Source organism: Arvicola amphibius, chromosome 6 (genome assembly GCF_903992535.2).
Source record: "Arvicola amphibius chromosome 6, mArvAmp1.2, whole genome shotgun sequence".
Lineage (NCBI taxonomy): Eukaryota > Metazoa > Chordata > Mammalia > Rodentia > Cricetidae > Arvicola > Arvicola amphibius.
In genome coordinates, this window is record NC_052052.2 from 793,384 (window position 1) to 814,934 (window position 21,551).

Sequence of the window (21,551 nt, forward strand, 5' to 3'; positions counted from 1 at the left end):
GCTGTGGGAGAGCGACCTGCAAAGGGAGGGGCTAGGCCAAGAGAGAAGGCGGGGCCTAGGGGAAGTGGGCAGGACCTGGGAGGAGGCGGGGCCGAGGGAAGGGAGCAGGACCGGGGAGGAGGCGGGGCCTAGGGAAAGTGGGCAGGACCTGGGAGGAGGCGGGGCCGAGGGGAAGGGGGCAGGACCGGGGAGGAGGCGGGGCCAAGAGGAAGGGTCAGGACCGGGGAGGAGGCGGGGCCAAGAGGAAGGGTCGGGACCGGGGAGGAGGCGTGGCCAAGAGAGGGGGCGGGCCCGAGGGGAAGTGGGCTGTACCGGGGAGGAGGCGGGGCAAAGGCAGAGAAGGGGTGGGCCGAAGAAGCCGAGGCGGGGCGTAACGGAACTGCTGGAGGACCAGGGGCGGAAGCGGGACAGCACAGGGGTAGGGGCCGAAGGAAGGAATTGGGGCGTTGTGGTCGGGGAGGAGGCGGGGCAGACGGGAGGAGGGAGGAGGGAGGGAAAGGAAGGTCGGAAAAGGGTGGAGAGCAGAGGCAGAGCGGAAGAGTGGGCGGGGACTGAGTGACGAAGGCGGAGCAGAAGGGGGAGGTGGGGCAGAGGGAGAGGAAGCAAAATAGGGAAGCAGAACAGAGGCTGGAGGCGGAAAGGAGCTGCTTGGGCCTTTTGGCTGTCTCAGCAGCCACAGAGAAAGCAACACCAGATTCCTTCCCGCTGTTTGCCTGCTTTTTACCTCCTTGCCTTGCGGTCTGATCTTTTTCCCTGACCTATGTTCCCGCTCTGATTTCTGCAGGCGAGGTTCCAGGACCTTGTGGGTCAACGCATGGACTGCCCAACAGCTTCCTGTCCCCCCTGTTGTTCTGAATGACCAGGGCACGGACCTGAAAGTATTCAGAATCAGAACTCAGGTGCCAGCTGTGTCAGGGGCACCTGCGCTAACGTGGTCCTGAGGCACTTCACGTGGCCTTTCACACTTAGTAGAGTGTCCAGGATTTGGGCCTGTAGTTTTAAGAACCTGATAGCTGACTGGGTGTGGTAGTTCACTACTTTAATCCCAGCACTGAGCCCAGAGTCTCTAGGAATTAGGCCGCCAGGGGTACCATAGTGAGACCCTGTCTTGTAAAAAAAAAAATTCCGGCAGTTGAGAGTAAACAGTGTGCCTCATCCACAACTTCAGGAGGGAAGAAGGGAGACCCAGAAGGCCACTAGAGCTGACTTTGTAACTGATCCAGAGTTGCTAAACTGGCGGACACTCAGTCCACACATCAGCGATGTGACTACTCCATTTGGCAGGAATTGGCACCCTTGGCGTTGCCCTTCCTGTACAGCCCAATGTCCAGGCTTCCCCATGGCCCCCATACCTGTTGCAGTCAGGATGTTCTCATGTGGGGACTCCTGAGGCTCACGTCCTCTTCTTCCAAAAACAACAGATCCATGCACAGTGGAGACGCAAAATAGGGGTAGGAAGATGACAGGGGTTTTCTTAAGTTTTGTAACTTCCTCGTGTGTTTTGTAAGCCTCCTTCCCCATAGTGAACACCAGCCACACCCAAAGAAGGCTTGAACTGTGTTTTTGGACTTTACTGAATTGTACTATAATATTTGATTGGTATCTAGCGAGACAAGGCTAGCCTTGGAGAGACTTTCAGAGTGGGAAAAGTCATCTTCTGCAAAGTCGTCCAGCCGGTTGTCTGCAGTCCAAGGTCACACAGCAAGCCGTCTGTGTACACTTAAATAAAAATATCACGTGTCTAGTGGTTGCTGGGGAAACCCTTTGTTTACAATGGGGTTAAGGGCCTGGATTGTGCAGGCATCTTCCCCGTTTCAGAGGAAGTAACAAAGCTGACATTGTGTCATTTCTTAGTGGGCCCCACCAAACTCTGAGGACTCAGGAACCACCTCAGTCCCACCACAGGGCTGACACTGAGTCAATGTCTGGGGATAGCCAGAGGCAAGATCAAAGGTCACATGGGGTGAGGTACCAGGAAGAAATCAGGGCAATTACATTTTTGCTTCAGGCCTCCAACACCTGGATTTTAGTCTCTTTAGGGATAAAGGATAAGGGAAAGAATGGGGAGGGTCAGGTTGTCACAAGGGTGATGGGGTGTTTGTCAGGGAAGCTCTCAGGCACAGGTTTAAAGGGGGACTTGTACTAAGTGGGAAGTTAAGTTTCATCTGATCAGGGTGTGATAGTTTAATGACAGCTATACACTATCCAAAAGGTAGGTGACAGGTAGCCAGAAGAGAGTCTACTATGGAGGAGAGTTTAGTGTCATGAGATGCCAGTTACTTTGTCCATCATCCACTAGTGATCACCTGGCATAGGCAAAGACCATCATCAGGGGCTAGTGTCCACAATAGCCCACTTGACAGTCTCGTTATTGAGTGGGTTGAGTGGACACTACCCCTTCTCCAACCTGATCAGTGATTAAGAAAGGGGCAGCAGCCAGGCACTTTCTTTTTGGTATGGCATGTAGAGGCTGAGGACCTAGTTCCTAAGGTACTCAGGAACAGTGACTTCAGGAGTCTAGGCTGCACGGCCACCAGCTGGAATCACACACCAGGAACTTTGTTCTCATAGAATCCCTGCCAGGCTACTCACTCGTTCTCACATGGGGGATCTGGGGACAAATAACTTGGCCAAAATCATCCTGTGACGAAAGGCAGAGGTGACTGGCTGCTGGAATCTCAAGCAGTAGGAAGCAGTCTACAGAGCACTCGTGGTGGCGGCGGGCTGCACTGAGCATGAAGGGGCAAAGTGACAGTGGTGTGAGCAGGCTGGTCCCAGGCCTGTTCAGCCTCCTGGACCTTTGCTAGGCTCCCAGCCTGTATGTGACAAGTAAGGTGGCTCCCTTTACAGGCCAACACAATTGGAGTTCTGCTGCCAAGGAGAAATAATTCGCAGCAACTCTTGGCTGCTTGTGTGACCACACACAGGGCAGCCTGGAACCTCCAGGCACACCTGAAGGCATAAGTAGTATCTAGTGGTGAATGTGAGCTGTGAAAACCTGAGCATCCAGCCTGGTCTGAAAAGGCCTGTGCCCAAGGGCCTTTCTTTGTACTGCTATTTGGCCAGTACTGCTGTCCACATGTTTAAAGTGTGCAGTAGCCTTGAAGCTGACTGAGAAGCAGCCAACCTCCAGTCCTCTGAGGTGGAGATAGAAGTGCCCTGGTTCCACTGGGCCTGCTAGAGAACAGGGTAGAAACAGGTTAAGATACGGATTCTTAAAAACATAAAGAAGGCAGTGTTAGGAGTATGGTCAACCTCACCAGTATTTCCTTCTAGCTCAGAAAGAATTTTCAAGTGCTCTGCACTCAGTGGGGATCGGGATAAGTAATAGCCTGCAAAGATTTGTCTGTGAAGAAGAGATTTACTTCAGGGAGATTGGGGGAGTATTATGCTAAGCAAACCCATCTGCTCAGCCCGCCAATCACCACACCACACAGCTTGCAACATTAGGGTAGTCTCTTCTGAAGGGGGCACCACCGAGCAAGTGGACTGATTTACTTACCACCCCCAATCAAAGGAAGCTTGGCCCAGTTAGTACATAGGGCATCTGAGGATGAAAGTTATCTTTTATAGTCATTCCTTTAAAAGACGCGTTTAAAATTTATTTTTATTTTACTGCATTCTGCGTGAGGTGTTAGATCCACTGAACTAAAGTTACAGCTATGAGCTGCCATGTGGGTGCTGGGAATTGAACCCGGGTCCTCTGGAAGAATAACCACCTCTTCAGCCTGTCTCTTATAATCTTAAAACTCATATTCAGTCTAGAACTAGGCACTGCAGCAATGCCCAGCCTATCTCTTATAATCTTAAAACTCACATTCAGTCTAGAACTAGGCACTGTAGTGGACTGGATGCTGGAGGAATGGCAGCTGAGCTTTATTTTAATACCTCTGGGGTTGATGCTCACTCCTTCAAGATGTAGCGGCCTTTACTGACTAAGAAGGAAATGCTGCTTAGAAGTAAAGAGTGTATTCAGAGAGGAAGATCCTCAGATATTTTAGTGGGAAAACAGGAAGAATAAGCCAAAGCAGCTTATTGGTAGAGAGGCCAGAGGAGGAGATGCAAGAGAGAACCCAGATACTGAAGGTTCCTAGAAAACAAATTGTTCCACAGGCTTGAGATGTACAGCATCTAGGGAATGTCTCAAAAAGCTGGCCCAGGGGCTGGAGAGATGGCTCAGTAGTTAAGAGCATTGCCTGCTCTTCCAAAGGTCCTTGAGTTCAATTCCCAGCAACCACATGGTGGCTCACAATCATCTGTAATGAGGCCTGCAGGAAGAATACTGTATACGTAATAAACAAAGAAATAAATATTTAAAAAAAAAAAAGCTGGCCCAGACCACTGGGGCCCCCCCCCCCCTTTTTTTGAGACATATTTTCTCTTATTATATTCCTTTGGCTGTTCTGAAACTTACTAAGTAAACCATATTGGTTCCGAACTCAAAGAGCCACCTGCCTCTGATGGAGGACTCTCACTGGTTAATAAAGAAACTGCCTTGGCTTTTTGATAGAGCAGGATTTAGATATGTGGAGTAGACAGAACAGAATGCTGGGAAGAAGGGAAGTTAGTCAGATGGTTCAGGCAATCACCATGCCTCTCCTCTCTGAGACAGTCGCCATGAAGCCAGCCACCAGGTCAGACATGCTGAATCTTTCCAGGTAAGCCACAACCTTGTGGTGCTGCACAGATTATTAGAAATGGGTTCATCAAAATGTGAGAGTTAGCCAGTAAGGAGGCTAGAAACTAATGGGTCAGGCAGTGTTTAAAAGAATACAATTTGTGTGTTATTTCGGGTGTAAAGCTAGCTGTGTGGGATCCAGGCGGGATGAAAAGCAAGCCTGCCCGAAGCTCATCACTACATGCCTCTGTCTCCTGAGCGTTGATTACAGGTATGTGGTAGCATCCTCAGCCATGATGTTATGTAACAGTTGAGTAAGCAGTTGGTGCATGTGGCTACCTCCACACACTGAAACTGACCTTCAAATAACCATCACGCCAGAGTCCCTCATGTCAAACTGCTTTATTACATCTTAAATAACAGTACAGTTTAATATAGTATCTATCTTGCATCCAGCCTCCTTGCAGTACACTGACTTTAAAATTAAATACAAAAGGTGAAAAGGGTACAGGGTGCAGAGAGCTCTACAGAGTTGTTTGGTAGGAAGAGAAGGGGCTTCGCTGTGTTCTCTTTGCCAGGTCCAGGCCTACCGCACAGTCACAGCACAGTTTTGTACAGGACGCTGCAGAAAACAGGATGGCGAAGCCACTACTGCTATGAGGGGTGCAGGGTACAGGGGAGGGGAGGGCCCACAGAACACTGCTGTCCAAACGCTGCTGCTGAACATGGCTTGAGATGATAACCACGAGGATCTGCATGGTGGAAAATTGTCGCCTCAGATGCAAAAGGCTGTTCCATGGAGGCAGGCTTCCAGGAAGTGGCAAAGAGGCAGCAGAGCGGCTTTCCCTCTCCCCTCCTGAATCCAACAGCAATCATTCCCAACAGGACTGCTTGTTTTGTTTTTAAAGTAAAGAAAACAGTGACTTATCCCACTACTCAAGCGTGTAAAGCGCTTGCTGCTTCCAATATGTGTGCAGAATAGCAACAGTAATGGACAAAGCCGCCACTTGTACAACTTGAAGAGGTTATTTCTTAAAAGAAAAAGAACATCTAAGGACTGAGTCCTATATGCACTTTAGAGCATTTCTACAGCATGCGATTCTAAGAGTAAACCCACCCAATATGGCAAACAATCAAATTGTTTAAAATTTAACTTAGAAAGTCTGAGATCATTATTTTCAAAACATTGATTTGTACATGGTTTCATACACAAATAACCAACTGACTATCCAAGCACAGGACAGGCACCTCTCTGGAGAACAAGTCTCTGACAGCAGGGGCAGGACGGCTAGTGTCACATGACTACAAACTTCCCTCCAACTTCACAGGAAACCCAAGGTAAGAGAAGAAACTAGACAGTGAGGAGGACAAGTCAGGAGGGAAGGGTGCTGGGAGTAAGTTCACTGCTGAGCAAAGGGGAAGGATTCCAATAAAGCATTTGTGGCCGTCACATCATGTGCTTGGCTACTTTGCTTCTGAATGTTTTTCTTCCACTATGCCGTGTTTGTACGAAACAGTCATCTATGACATGAGATTTAAAAAAAAAAAAACAAAAAACAAAACAAAACAGCCAGGGATAAAACTGCATCCCTGACAAATCAGAGGCTACCATGGGCTCTGGTTTTCTTAGTTACTGAACATAAAGGAATATATTTAAGAAAGAAATGTGAATGCTTCCAAAGTCCTGCTACAAATAACTTGTATTTAGAAACAATTACAGAATGCCACAGAACAGGATCACTGATCTAAAATGCAAATGAACTAGTAAAGAGGCGTGTCTGTCTCACAATCACACTCAGGGTTACCTTCTGGTTAACATTTTTATTGTAGTATTTCCTTTTAAAATTTACCCAAGACAAAAGAAGAAAACAAAGACAATGGCCCCGGAAGGAATGCACAATTTGTTTTAGTTTACAGCACAGAGATCCTTCTCTTAATGGGAGTTGTGCTCTTGGTTTCAGCAATAAGTGAAGGAAAAAAGATCTTGCCCTTTTGAAGTTCTGAGGGGAGGTGTGGGTGTCCACGTTAGTATGGTTGGATAGGGTATGCTATCGCTGTAACGCTCCAAGGTTGGAATGGTCTTCCAGTCACCATGGCATCCACCTGCTGCTGTCAACAGAGCTTGGGGTCAGTGCATAAGAAAAACATCTGAGCTCTTCCCACTGCCCTCTCTGAGCCATGGGTCATCACTACAATACCAGGTCAACAACACATCTTTGTTAATTTGCAAGCCGTGCATGGAAACTTCATGCCCTGAGAAGTATGTTTAGCTACACTAACAAGTAACTCCATTACCTACTGGCCTTAGTTCCAGATCTTGAGGAAGCTGTCCCAGGACCCTGTTGCCACAGCCATGCCATCATCAGTCACCCCCAAGCAGCTGACACGGTTGTCATGTCCAGCTAAAACACCTGGAAATATCATCAGAAACATATGATGCTATAACAAGAACAGGATGGCTCATTTTGACAGACAACACTCCAAGACTCTTCTACAGCCATCACCTAAGAGAGCAAGGGAAGGACACCACGGAGGAAGAAAGTTTTGTCCAAGTGGAAATTATCCTTAGTTAAATGGCCAAATCTGTTGAGAGAACAACCAACCATAACATGCTCTTTTCTAACAAGAACAAAAGGATAACACGGTGGCATGCACAAGTACACAAATGCAGAGTAAGAAACCCAGACCCTCTTGTACTAACTTTTGTACACGCACAGAAGCTTAAAAATCACAGAGAACCTGGTGGTGGTGGCACTCCTTTAATCTCTGCACTAGGAGGTGGATCTCTGAGTTTGAGGCCAGCCTGTTCTACAGAGCTAGGACCCAGGGCAGCCACAGCTACACAAAGAAACCCTGTCTCAAAAAACAAAACCAAAGCACAGAGTACAAACTACAGTTAAGAATCTATCCATGTCTTAGTGGCTAAGAATACTTGCTACTCTTGCCAAGAACCTGAGTTTTGGTCCCAGCACCAAAATGCTGGCTCACAACTATCTGTAACTCCAGTTCCAGCGTTCCATTTCCCTCACCCGCCCCTCAGACAGGGTTTCTTTGTGTAGCTTTGGAGGCCATGATTTGCTCTGTACACTACGCTGGCCTCCAACATCCCATTTTCAACCTCTGCAGGTACTAGGCATGCATGTGGTATATGCAGACAAAACAGTCATATGCATAAAATAAATCTTAAAAAATCTAAAAACCTAACCTCAAAGCAATTGACCACATGAGTATACAGAACCTAAAGCTGATACATTGGAGCTATCACATCGCACACCATTGCCCATACATTCATTTCCACCAGAGAAGGGGTTGAAGCTTCAGAAGAAACTTTCAATTCCTGCAATTAATGATGTACTAACTACGTATAAGGGCTAGGGGTCTCTGCAGTTCAGGGTCAGCCTCCCTTGTTGGGACTAATGAGTCCTGGCCTTCAGCTGCTTTTCTCTCCTAGCACCTTCTAATTGAAGTTACTAGAAGCTGTGCCTAGTTTAGAGGATCAGAGGATGGGATTTTCACCTGCTGACCATTGACTGCAGTGTATTTAAGCCTACACGATGCTAATAAAGAGGGCTTTCGGTACCAGTGATTGAAGGTCTGCATGTCGGTCTATCTCTGCGTGAGTATTCTCAACCTCCATCCTTCCCTTCCCGAAGCTCACGAACTGGGGTCTAGCATTTAGAGCGCAGACTGGGGCCGCGGTGCGTGGCACTCCCTGGTCTATAATGCCGAGGGCCAGAATCTGTGTAGCCCTGACTATCCTGGAACTCAGATCCACCTGCCTCTGCCTCAAGTGCTGCGAGAGTGAGTACAACAGCCAGGGCTACATAGAGAAACCCTGTCTCAAAAAAAAAAAAAAAAAACACCAAACAACAAACATGGAAGTGGGGGAAATCAAATCATTGTCCAAGAACACAGAAAGACCATGTGGCTACTGACCTGCTCTGTCAGCTTTGAGTGCATCCCAGACATTGCAGTTGAAGTCGTCGTACCCAGCAAGGAGGAGGCGGCCACTCTTGGAGAAGGAAACAGAGGTGATTCCGCAGATAATGTTGTCATGGGAGTAGGTCATGAGCTCCTGGTCTGCACGGAGGTCAAACAGCCTGCACGTAGCATCGTCTGAGCCAGTGGCAAAGGCATTGCCATTGGGAAAGAACTAGGGGGAGAAGGCAAATCAAGACACGTGCAAGCACTGAAGGGGGTGGGGGTGGGGAAAAGTAATCAACCATGGTACGTTGCATAGTCAATAGGGTACCAGGAACACAGTGAATTTATGGTCTACCTGAAGTACATATCAAGTTCTAGCCCATATACTGACAAAAAGGTAAATAATTCAGTAAGAACCGATGTTAATGCAGTTAGTGGCATGGCTGCTGCAGAAAGGAAAACAAGTTGAAGCTGCAACAAGAACAGGAATGGCATCGGAGAGTGAATGGGGCATGCACTAGGGGAGTTCTGGCACAGTCCTCATGGACTGTCACTGTCACCAGGAAGACTTCAGTACAGAAAAGCCAGAGAATGAGCCACTGCTATAGGGCTCCTGTTCCCCGGCCACTAGTTATCACAAGAGACTTGTGAAGAAAGAAACAAAATCCCTAATCCAGCCAATCAGACTCATCCCTTAAGGAGATGCTACAGCAAGAAAGCAGGCTTTAAATCTGCACACCCCTGGCTAGCAGAGGATACACTGATGTACTCAGCCCTAAACTACTGGCCAACCTAGGGAAAGGGGCAGAGCTAGCACCTAAAGTCCCTTCCATGTCTGAAACAAATGCAGAGCACAGAATTCAGCTGACTGGCCTGTGACTCTCGCTGTATTTGTAAAGAACACAAGCCAGGTGTGGTAGCAAAGGCCTGTGATCTCAGTGCTTGGGCGGGGGGAGAGATGGTCGGACTTTGAGTTCCAGGTCAGCCTGTGCTGTATTAACAGACTGTCTCAAAACAATAAAACAATTAAAAAAAAAAAATTAACCGGGCGATGGTGGTGCACACCTTTAATCCTAGCACTCAGGAGGCAGAGGCAGGCGGATCTCTGAGTTTGAGGCCAGCATGGTCTACAGAGCGAGTTCCAGGACAGTGCGAGATACACAAAAAAATCCTGCCCCGAAAAACCAAAAGAGGAAAAAATAACAAACCAACCAACCAACCAAACAAACAAACAAAAAAAACCCTAAAAATTGTTTTAAAAAAGGAAAAGACTAGAGAGACAGCTCAGCAATTAAGAGCACTTACTACACTTGCTGAGGACTCAAGTCTGACTGGTTCCTTAGTACCCACAACAAGTGACTCGTAATGGCCTAACTCTAGCTCCGGGGCATCAAACACCTTTGTGTCTGGACTCTGTGGGTACTTGTACTCATAAATGCATGCAACCACACACAGACATACACATATTTATTTTTAAATGTATGTATGTATTATGTGTACAGGTGTTTTGCTTGCATCTTATGGGTACAAATCCCTTGGGTCTTAAGTTACAGATCCTTGTGAGTGCTGAGAATTAAAGCAGATCCTCCAAAGAGCAGTCAGCATTCGTAACTGCTTTTAAGGCATCTGTGGTGGTGTGAATGAGAATGGTCCTCACAAACTCTTGTGTTTGGGTCACTGGTGGAACTGTCTGTGAGGGATTAAAAGGTGTGACCATTGTTGAAGGTTCCAGGTTTCAAAAGCCCAAGCCATTCCCAGTTAGCTCTCTCCTTATCTCTCTAACTTCATGGTTGTATCTGGATACAAGCTCTCAGCTACTTCTGCAGCACCATGCTTGCCTGCATGGGGCCACAGTCCCCACATGATGGCCATGGACTCACCCTCTCAAACAGTAAGCCTTCATTAAATGCTTTTTTCTGTAAGTTACCTTGATCATGGTCTATACCAAGACAACAGAAAAGTAACTAAGAGACTATCTTCTCTAGCCCCTAAAAATAAATCCTTTTGTTTTTTTGAGACAGGGCTTCTTAGTAGCTTTGGAGCCTGTCCTGGAACCTTGGTAGACCAGGCCGGCCTCGAACTCATGGAGATTTGCCTGTCTCTGCCTCTGAGTGCTGGGATTAAAGGCATGCACCACCACTGTCTAGCTAAAAATTAAATGTTTAATAATAATAACTTTAAAAAATAAGTTAATTTTATCTAATGCAGATATAATTTAAACTCACACATATGGCATTAATGTCAGACTCATGTCCTGTAAAGGTCTGCCGGCACATCCCTTCTCGGACATCCCAGAGCTTGGCTGAAGCATCACAAGCACCAGAGACAAATAGTCTGGTGTCAGGAGCGAGAGACAGACTCATGACATCTCCAGTGTGTCCAGTAAATGTCGTCGTCTGCTGGCCAGTCTCAATGTCCCACAGGGCACTGGAGCAGGAGCAAATGACAAGGTATGAGCACACATGACACATTCACGTCTGTAATAAGATTGTATTGAGGAAAGAAACAACTGTATAGATGCACATAGGGGCTTGTTTCCAGGTCACCTCACACCAGCAAAGGGGTGGTTGTCCTTTTACAGCAGGTCATGTGAGGTTTTATCACACATGTACCTTTCAAGGGCAGTAGAAATGCTAAGGCCTGTAAGGGAAGAGCCTTTTCTCCTATATCATTCCCTCTGCACCCCCATTTATCACCTTCCTAGACACCAGGGAGGAATTGTTAGTTAAAATCTATGGCTCAGAGCAACTGTGTTGCTTGAATTCCCCTTCCTTAGGGACAATAAAGCAAAGATGGTCCTCATGGATGAACATGATATTCCAAGGGCCGGCCTGACAGTACTAAAAGGTGAAACATCAACAGGACTAAATAAAACAAGAGTCGGCTCTAAAGTGACAGCCATATGCTACTTCTCACTGCAACCTGCATAAGCAACTGCATGCTGAGCTGCCAGTTCTTGCCAACCTTACCAGAAAGCCTGGCTCAGCCTAGCATCAGAAATCCAATCAGTCAATTTCAATATAAACAATACAGGCTATCTTTTCTAGGCAGGAGGGACACAGGAAGAATCAGGGAACACAAAAGCCTCATACATTCAAACCAAGAAAATGATCACCATGTGAAATCTGTGATGACTAATCTTCATTGTCAACCTGACTACATCTGGAATCAGCTAAGCCCAAGCAGCTAGGCATATTTGTGAAGGATTTTCTTGACTGGATCACTTGAAGTGGGAAGACGACCCACCCTAAATCTGGTGGGAGCTCACATAAAAGGACAGAGAGTCTTCACCCTCACTGATGAGCTTATCTATCTTGCTGTTGAGGCATTCCTTTATTGATTTTAAGATATATTCCAGGTTTCCATGGTAGACAGATCCACCTTCACAACTACCAGACTCTTGGTCATTTCATCAAGAGACACAGCTATTGCTGGACCAGCAGGCCTGTAAACCACTCTAATAAATCATAGCTATTTAAATTACTGCTGTTGATATTTCTAGGAATGTTTCCAGTGACCAGCAAAACCCACAAGGGTAGCTGAAGACTAAAATTACTCTCTTAAAATAACTATCTGTCATCTTGTTATTTAACAAAGGAAACCACTGACTGTGCTTCTATCCCAGTGAACAAATGTTAGACGGAGACGGAGGGCGGAGCAGGGCAGAGCAGGGCAGGGCTGCACTCACGCTCACCATGTACTGAGCTGGCTTCACAGGGAAACAGAGGCCTGAGGCCTCTAAAACATCATATGTGTACGTAAAGATAAACGGAGAAAAGGAAAGAAAAGCAGGTACTTCTTGTATGACTACAGATTAAATATCCATATTTTAGTTCTCTGTTCAAAACTAAACTTTGTATACCTAGACAGTACAATGAATAGCAATTTTGTTTATAAATCACCAGCCATAAACAAATTCAAGATAGTCTTTTTTTTTGAAACAGGGTTTCTCTGTGTAGCCTTAGCTGTCCCAAAACTCGCTCTATAGAGCAAGCTGTCCTTGAACTCACAGAGATCCACCCCGCCTGTCTCTAAGGCGTGCACCACCACTGCCCAGATAAAGATAGTCTTAACTAGTCATGAGAACTATCTCCCAAAAGTCTCACCCTAATAGTGTGAACAAGAACAGGGAATCTCAGGCCTCATTCTCTGCCTTGCCAGGTACTCACCATGTGGTGTCTCCAGAGCTGGTGACTATCTGATTGTCATCCAGGAACCGGCAACAGGACAGATAACCTGGAAAACAGACCCAAATGAAGACTAGCAAGCCCCAATCTCATGATCTTCTCAATGTAAAAACCATGGTAATGGAAATACAACTTTTGTTTTGGTTGTGACAGGAGCACTAACTATCACAGTGTGGGTGAAACTACAGCTACACCGAACCAAAACCAGGACAATGGGACGATACTTCACAGACCCATCCCCTGCCCAGCACAAAGGAGCAAGCCATACTTTTGAATTCTTGGATCTGCCTTTCTACTTTAAGGTAGGGATTCCCTTTCCTTTTATACTCATTTGTCTGCCAGCTGGGACATGAAGGAGCTCAGAGCCCAGGGGGAAGAAAGACAGTAATAGAATTGGGGAAGGAGTTAACAAATCAACCAAGAGGAACAGCAAGAGAAGGCAGAACAGGCAGCTCCATGGCAAGAACACTGGAAATACCCATGGGAAGGTTACTGGGCTCGCTTTCTCAAAAGCTATGACATGGAGCTTACATGGAAAGCTATGTTTCTGCTTTCTGCTGACACTGGACAGATTTCTTGGAAGCTGTGGATTTAGTAGGGGACAGTTGAGACCCTGTCTCAAAATACAATAAAAATTCTGAGAGAGATGAAAAAATTAAGTCACTGAAAGTAAGTGGTATAAGTTCACAAGAGAGGAATGGAGAAATCTGCCAAACAAGACAAATTATAAATGGTTACATAAAGTTGTACAATAGGAACCAGGACAATGAGAACTTCCCAGATATGGAGTCTGTGTACAGGTGCCTGTTGGGATGACATGGAGGGAAGCTGAGCAAGCATCTGGGCTTTGCTCCAGTCTGCGATGATAAGCAAGTGGGAGAGGGACACCGAAATGATGGAAACAGAAATAAGTCATCAATTTCCCAGCTGTGACGTTCAGAGCACATTTTACAGGGAGACACAATCTTTTCTTCTATTATCTAAGGTCACTAGTACCCGTCAGGGGCAGGGGAATCACTGTGTTTATAAATAATGTAAAATATCTTAATTTCTCGTTAGATGAAGAAATTAAATCCAGATAGGGTTTTAGCCACTCACTCTACCAGCTTCCAATACTGAAGGGCAATGTCATGCTTCATCAGAAGGGCAAATTGCGGTCCTCTTTAACCAGAATATTCCAGCCAAGGATACCATACTCAAGTTATCAAAGACGCCGCTTTGAGTCTTGGTTTCCACTTGCTCTCCATAAGTCCCTAGGGATTAGCATGGAGACCAATCTAGGCCTTAGTTCCAGTCTCCTCGAAAATAGTATTCAGGCAATAAATCTTCAAATATATATATTGCTATTTATCTATGTCTGTATACATACATGCACACGCATTCATAACTGTTCATTCTTTTCTTTGTTTTTTGGTTTTTTTTTTTTTGAGAGAGTCATGGCTGTCCTAGAACTTACTTTGTAGACCAGGCTGGCCTTGAACTCACTGAGATCCGTCTGTCTCTGCTTCCCAGGTGCTGGGAATTATTTGTTTGTTTATTTGTTTGTTTTTGGGTGCAGGGTTTCCTTTTGTAGCCCTGGCTGTTCTGGAACTCACTCTGTAGACCAGGCTGATCTCCAACTCAGAGATCTGTCTGCTTCTGCCTCCTGAGTGATGGGAATAAAAGTGCGTGCAACCATGCATGGCTAATTGTTTTCAATAAAATAATTTAGAATATGTATTCTACTGGTAAATTTAAAAAACAGTAACATAAATAAGGTAGTAATACTGAATGTTCCTCTACTATGAACCCAATGGATCCATTTCCAGGATTTCCTGGGAGCAACGGGAAGCACCATTGACTATCACTGAAAAGAGCTACAGCAGCCTTCAGTGAGTCCTGAGTTACACACCCAGGTGCTCTAATAGTTAAGAGCAAAAGCACACAGACAGGGCAGCAGCAAACCCACACAGACACTAAGTGACAGGAGGACAGACAAGAGTTTTGCTGCTGTGTATGTGCTTCTTGATGAAACCAAAAATTTCAGAGGAACACAATGGAATCCAGAGTTGTTATAACAGTTAAAATGCCAAAGCCATAACTCAGACTTACTTCACTAAGAAGGCAAACTGTCCTCTTTACTCAAGAGGGAAAGGGGCCACAAAGACAGACTTCAAATCAGATGCCGCAAGTAGACATTTTACAATTAGCTTTTATAACCATTCAGAAACACGAGAAATGATCTTGCTTTAAATAACAAGACAGAAAACTTCTATGTGTGTAGGGAAGATTCTCAAATCGAGGAGACTGTTTGACACCAAGTTTATCTAGACCATCCTTCCGTGCCTCGCCAGCATGGTTTGCAGTCTTGCATCTACTCTCAGGTGAGCTCCCTCAGATGCAGGCCATGACTAGGCTGACAGGAAGCACAGCTGTTGTCTGTTGTTGACGACCAAGCCAACTGAACTTACCTGGCCAGAAACAAACACAGGAGGAAATGGAAGCAGAAGAAACTTACCCCTTACAGCCCACAGACACCAGGAAAATGAAGACATGGCTCAAATTCTACCAATTTAGCAAAAAACAAAACAAAACAAAAACAAAATTTATGGGTACCAAAAGCCAAAACACAATGAATGCCACATATCCAAATTCTCTATGTCCAGTGTTGCGGGAGCTCCTTCTGCTCCTTCAGCCAATAGCTGCTGAGATACCAGCCCATTGAGGCGTGGTCTCTCCTTTAAAAAAGCAGCAACTGCCCTCCACTCACTCTCTGGCTTCCGGCTCTGCTTCCGGCGACTAGACTCCCTTCCTGATTGCGCAGAGGGCTGTTGTCTGGGACGGTGATCTGTAAGTTTTTCCCCTTTAAATAACCATTCTATTAATCATAATTCCAAACTGGTGTGGGATTGTTTGTGATTTACACCTTCAGTCCAGGAAACATATCCTTAAGGAATAAAAGTCAAGGGCCAGCAAGATGGGTCAGTGAGCACAGGTGCTTGTTGCTAAGCCTGACTACCCGAGCTTGAGTTGCAGGATCTACATGATGGAAAAGAATCAACTTTCCACTAGCTGTCCTCTTAATTCCACACACGCATGAATACACACACCACACAGAGGTCATAAGTAGATCAGTGGGTAAAGGAACTTGCAGTGACACCTGAGTTTGGTCTTCAGGACCCACGTAGAGATAGGAGAGAACTAACTCCATAGAATTATCCTGGATTTCCATGTGCACGATGCCCACCTTGCCCCATGCACATAAACACAATAAAAGACATTTAAATGTAGAACAAAGGGCAAACAGATCTTTTCAAAAAATGAAGACATCTCACCAAGAGCCTACCCTAACCACTGTAACCTCACCTGGTTTCAGTTAACCAACGGAAACCTAGGCTGAAATTATTGCTCAGAAAATTCCAGAAACAAGAAATTTAAATTTACTTTCCAGTGTCATTAGACAAAAACAAAATTTAAAAAAAAATTAAATCTCAAATAGTATTTGTTACATTGTATTGCTGTAATTGTGCTACCTTCTTAAAGTTACTGTTAATCTCTTCTTGGATCTAATTTGTAACTTGAACTTCACTGAACAGACATGAATATACAAGAAAAACATCACATACAGGACTGGCATAATTCACAGCTTTAGGCTCCATGAAGGAATATGAAGCATTTTCCCAAGGATATGAGCACTCTATAAGCCATGCTAAGGAACGGCTTTCAGGCTGACAGAAAACCAGAAGAAAACACATTCCTCAGGGAGGAATACACAGTACTGGAGATGATGCCCATGCTTGAGTGAATGTGAGACGACTATGCAACTCTTTAAACAGAACCCCATACCCATGCTGGCAGTGCACACTTGGGATTATAGGACTAAGGGAACAGAAGGAAAAGGATGCAGAGGCAGGAACCAGTCTGAGATACAGAGAGTAACACAAAAGAAGGCAGGAAAAAAGGAACAGAAGAAGAAAAACAGAGGGAGAGAGTACCAGCCTTAAGTACAGCATCAACTCCAACCATATCCACAGAGTAAACACTTAGGATTTTTCTATTGTACATCAATAAAAACCAGCATTTAGTGAAGAATGTTATTCTTTCTCTGACTTATCAATAAGAGATCCATATGATCTTCCCAAGATGCTGGGTAACAGCAATGAACTGAAATTCTCAGTCAGGCCTGTGAGAATGGGAGACAGGAAGCCTGGAGTGTCCACATATGGGCCTGGCACAGTGGTCCACACCTTTAGTGCCGGCACTCAGGAGGCAGAGACAGGAACATCTCTGTAAGTTCCAGGCCAACACCTGATCTACATAAAGTGAGGAAGAGGATATATGGCAGGCCAGACATAATCAACATAGTTCAATGGCTGGCATTTTAAACATTCAAGGGATTTCTGGACACAGCCCCATCATAAGTCAAGGAGAAACCATGTAAAATATGAATTTACTGCTGGCAGTGGTGTCGCACGCCTTTAATCTCAGCTCTCAGGAGGTGGAGACAGGTGGACCTCTGTGAGTTCAAGGCCAGCCTGGTCTACAGAGTGAGTTCCAAGACAGCCAAGACTACACAGAGAAAGCCGGTCTCAAAAAACCAAACAAAAAAGCAGCAACAACAAAAAAGAACTATATTTACAAGGTAGAGGGCTTCTCCCAACCACTTGCTTTTGTTTAAAAAAAAAAAAAATAGCCTCTCAGGTAGTTCTCACTAGCTTTAAACTTGCTGGATGATCTTGAACTTCTGATTTCAGTTTCCAACTCCTAAATGCTCGGATTAAGGGGCTGCATGCATGACAGCTGAGCATTATATTCCCAGCTCCTAAAGGCAGACTTTAAATGGAATTAAAACCAAGACTTGCCAGGCAGTGGTGGCTCACACTTTTAATCCCAGCATTCAGGAGGCAGAGGAAGGCGGATCTCTTTGAGTTCAAGGTTAGCCTGGTCTACAAGAGCTAGTTCCAGGACAGGCTCCAAAAGCTACATACAGAGAAACCCTGTCTCCAAAAAAAGAAGAAGAAAACAAAAACAAAAAACAAAAACCCATGCCGTGTAAAAAACAATTTACTAGAAAAATAATCAACAATAACAACAAAAAAAACCCAAAGTGGATTCATAGCAGAGTATTATATGAGAGTGGGTACTGATCATAACAAACGAACCAATGATTTAGGAAGATACAACAAATGATCAAATATACATAAAACACTATGTTTAAAAAAGGAGTAAGAACTCCCATAATTATTTTAACACCTTTCCTCATTGATTCATAGAAAATACAAATGTAGAAGATTGTAACGTCTCGCCTGGTGGTGAATAGGATCCTGGTGGTGCATTGTCTGTAACCCACGGAGGAACAAAACTTTTGAGGACAGAAATAACAGAAAAACATACTATGACAGGGCTTCTTCTTTGGAAATGCAATGTGTTCTGAATGTAGTGTGAACTAATTCCAGGCAAAACAGTCTGCACCCAACATTTTAATGCTGACCACATTCCAAAGACCTGAATGGACCAAAGATTCTCTTCCGTCTCCTCTGAAAGAGCACCAGTCAGCTCACAACAGGGAGGCTGTGCACATGAGCACATGATGAGGACGGAGGGACTGCTGGCGTGCTGATAAACAAGAATGGTGGCTGCCAACTGTTCGAAGAGAATACAGTAGCTGGGAGTTCAGAAACCGGCTTAGTACCCAATCTACAGGTTTCTTACAAGTTAAGACAGGTTAAGCCTAGTTTGGCTTCACTTTTAGAAAATTTCTGGCCCTTAGCACATACTTTTACTTGAACCATGATCAACAAATAAAGGAACATGTTACTGGAAAGTTGAGATGAGATGTGTACCTGTGTGTCCCGCCAGCTCACGACTCACACGCACATTCCCTTCACGGGTTTTCAGATTGTAAATGGAGCAGATGTTATCCAGGCCCCCACAAGCCACGTAATTCCCAGAAGGAGCATATGCACAGGTCATGACCCAGGAAGAGCGCAGAGGGATGGCATGGACCTAAGGAACAAGAACACAAACAGGAAGCACTATTAAGTCCAGGAAATGTAACTTTAAAGACAGCGGGGTGTGGTGTCCTTAATCCCAGCATAAAGAGGTAAAGTAGGTGGAGCTCTGAGTTTGAGGTCAGCCTGATCTATGTTCTGAGTTAAAGGCCAGCTATGACTACATAGTGAGACTTTCTCCCAAAAAAAAAAAAAAAAAAAATAGAACTAAAAAATTAACTAGTGGATGGGTGTGATGGCCTACACTGGTCTAGCACACGGAAGGCAAGGGAGGAAGAACAAGGTCTTACGTTTGTTTTTCTTATCGGTTCTGCGGATTGAACTCAGCTCTTTATCACCAGCCCTGATGACAAGCTTGAGGGCTACATACAGTAAGAGACCATCTCAATGACAAAAGCAAATTATACTCATATTTTTAATGATTTAAAGAGGGAAGGATGTTATGATTTTTAAGGAATTACTTAGCCCCCCCCCCCACATACACACAATACCCTTTTTTAGTTTCTCGAGACAGGGTTTCTTTTTTCTTTTTTTTTTTTAAATTTATTTACTTATTATGTATACAGTGCTCTGCCTGCATGTATCCCTGCAGGTCAGAAGAGGGCACCAAATCTCATTACAGATGGTTGTGAGCCACCATGTGGTTGCTGGGAATTGAACTCAGGACTTTTGGAAGAGCAGGCAGAGCTCTTAACCACTGAGCCATCTCTCCAGCCCTCGAGACAGGGTTTCTTTGAGTAACTCCTGGCTGTCCTGGAACTCACGAAATCTCCTGCCTCTGGGTCCCAAGTGTTGGGATTAAAGGAATGTGCCACCACCGCCACCCTTTAATTCTATCAAAATGGCCATGAGTTAAAAAAGAAAATACAGAAAAAAGAAAAAAAAGCCAAACATAGTTATGTATGTTAATCCCAGCACTAAAGAGGCTGAGGCAGGAAGATAACCTCAAATAGAAGTGAGCTTAGGAGACATGACATACTCATTCATCCGTTCTCTCTCTCTCCCCCTCTCCCTCTCTCACACACACACACACACACACAGAGAGAGAGAGGAGAGAGAGAGAGAGAGAGAGGAGAGAGAGAGAGAGAGAGAGAGAGAGAGAGCGCGCCAAGCTGTACATTGGTATCATAATTAATCTTGCTTAGATAGAGTTGTTGGAATTTCAACAATTTCTTCTATGTAACTAGTATTTCTTAGGAAAACATAACCATTTTAGATTATTTACCTTACCAGGACTGAAGAAGACAGCATTCAATTATTTTTGAATAATTTATGTGTATGAGCATTTGTTTAAACATGTTAAGCATGCAAGTGCAGTGCCTGGTAAGGCCAGAAGATGGCATTGCATTCCCCTTTGAACTGGAGTTACAGATGGTTGTGAGGTGCTGCGAATCAAACTCAGGTCTTCTGTAAGAGCACCCTGTGGCCGTAACCACTGAGCTATCTCTCCAGCCCCAGCACTTATTTTTAAAAGTGTGTGTGTTTGTGTGTGTGCCAGTACAGGTGGATATGGAGGGCTGGGGCTAATGTTGGGACTCTTCCCCACCCATTATCTACCTATTTTTTGAGACAAGGTCTCACAATTGTATCTACAGTGCATCTATATGACTAATGTAGCTAGCCAGCTTGTTTTGGGGGATTCCTTGTTTGTCTTCCAAATGCTGAAATTACAGAATGGCCACTACACCTATTCAGCATTTAAGTGAGTTCTGTTTTTCTGTTTATAATACTTTTGTTTGTTTGGTTTTGAGACAGGGTTTCTCTGAATTCCCTCTGTATACCAGGCTGGCCTCAAACTCACAGAGATCCTCCTGCCTCTGCCTCCTGAGTACTGGAATTAAAGGGGAGTGCAAGTTAAGGGGGAGGCCACCACTGGTTGGCGATAAGGATATTTAATATGTGATCCTCCTGTCTTTATTTCTCAAATGCTAAATTACAAGCATATACCACCAAACCCAGTATAATTTATTTTAATATCAGAGAAGTAAAGATTTAATCTGGAGATTTGTACCTATCAGGCAAACATTCTACCTAGTACCCATGTCTTCTCTTTTTCTGCTAAATTACCCAGGGTGGGTTTAAATTCTGGGCTTACCAGACCCTCCTACCTTGGCCTCCTTAGTAACTAGAATCACACTCTTAACCAGTGTGCTGAGTTACATTTTGTTCTTATTTTTTGTGGTTCTGGGAAACAAACCCAGGGAATTATGTTAGACAGGCAAGTACTCTACCACTGAGCGACATTCCCAATCCTCAATTAAAATGTTTTTGTTTTTTTAAGGCAGGGTTTCTCTGTGTAACAGCACTGGCTGTCCTGAAACTCACTTTGTCAACCAAGTAGGACTTGAACTCACCGAGATCCACCTGCCTCTGCCATCTAAGTGCTGGGATTAAAGATGTGCGCCACCTCCGCCTGGCAAATTTTATTTATTTTTATTATTTTATGTTTAAGATTATATCTTATTTAACAAACAAAACTAATTAAATGAAATCTACATTTCAGTATTCTAGAAGTCAACTGGAACGCAGCTCTGCTACACACACAAGGATGCACCCGCTCCTCTCTACAGGCTAAGACAGTAACCAGGGCACAGCAGCACATCAAGCACAGGACCAGCATGAGCTCTTCCACCACCCTCAGAACATCCTTACTGGAAAACGTCTGAGTTGGCAGGAACAGACTGTTAGTGTTCCAGGGAAGAATCTTGCATTGTCTACCTTGTTTGTGGTGTAGCTGTCCCAGATGATGAGTTTTCCATCCTGAGAGGCGCTGACAAGGAGCCTGGAGAAAGAAAAAGGAAGCAAACAAATCTTGGTGATATCCAACTAGAG

The 21,551-nt window shown here is 44.9% G+C and overlaps 1 protein-coding gene across 5 annotated transcripts in view; it reads right to left on the bottom strand.

The window, feature by feature from the left end:
* Window positions 1–5,005: 5,005 nt before the first annotated feature.
* Gnb1 (G protein subunit beta 1) overlaps window positions 5,006–21,551 on the bottom strand; it is a 59,933-nt gene continuing 43,387 nt past the window's right edge. For 2 of the 5 annotated variants that reach the window (XM_038333139.2, XM_038333140.2), the window contains 7 exons: window positions 21,438–21,501; window positions 18,552–18,714; window positions 12,712–12,778; window positions 10,768–10,969; window positions 8,555–8,771; window positions 6,914–7,029; window positions 5,006–6,724 (listed from right to left, as the gene is read on the bottom strand). In XM_038333139.2, the coding sequence (XP_038189067.1) occupies window positions 6,923–7,029; window positions 8,555–8,771; window positions 10,768–10,969; window positions 12,712–12,778; window positions 18,552–18,714; window positions 21,438–21,501 (820 nt within the window). In that variant the 3' untranslated portion in view covers window positions 5,006–6,724; window positions 6,914–6,922. Of the gene's footprint in view, window positions 6,728–6,913; window positions 7,030–8,554; window positions 8,772–10,767; window positions 10,970–12,711; window positions 12,779–18,551; window positions 18,715–21,437; window positions 21,502–21,551 lie in introns of all 5 variants that reach the window. The other 3 variants (XM_038333142.2, XM_038333143.2, XM_038333141.2) reach the window with 3 other exon arrangements.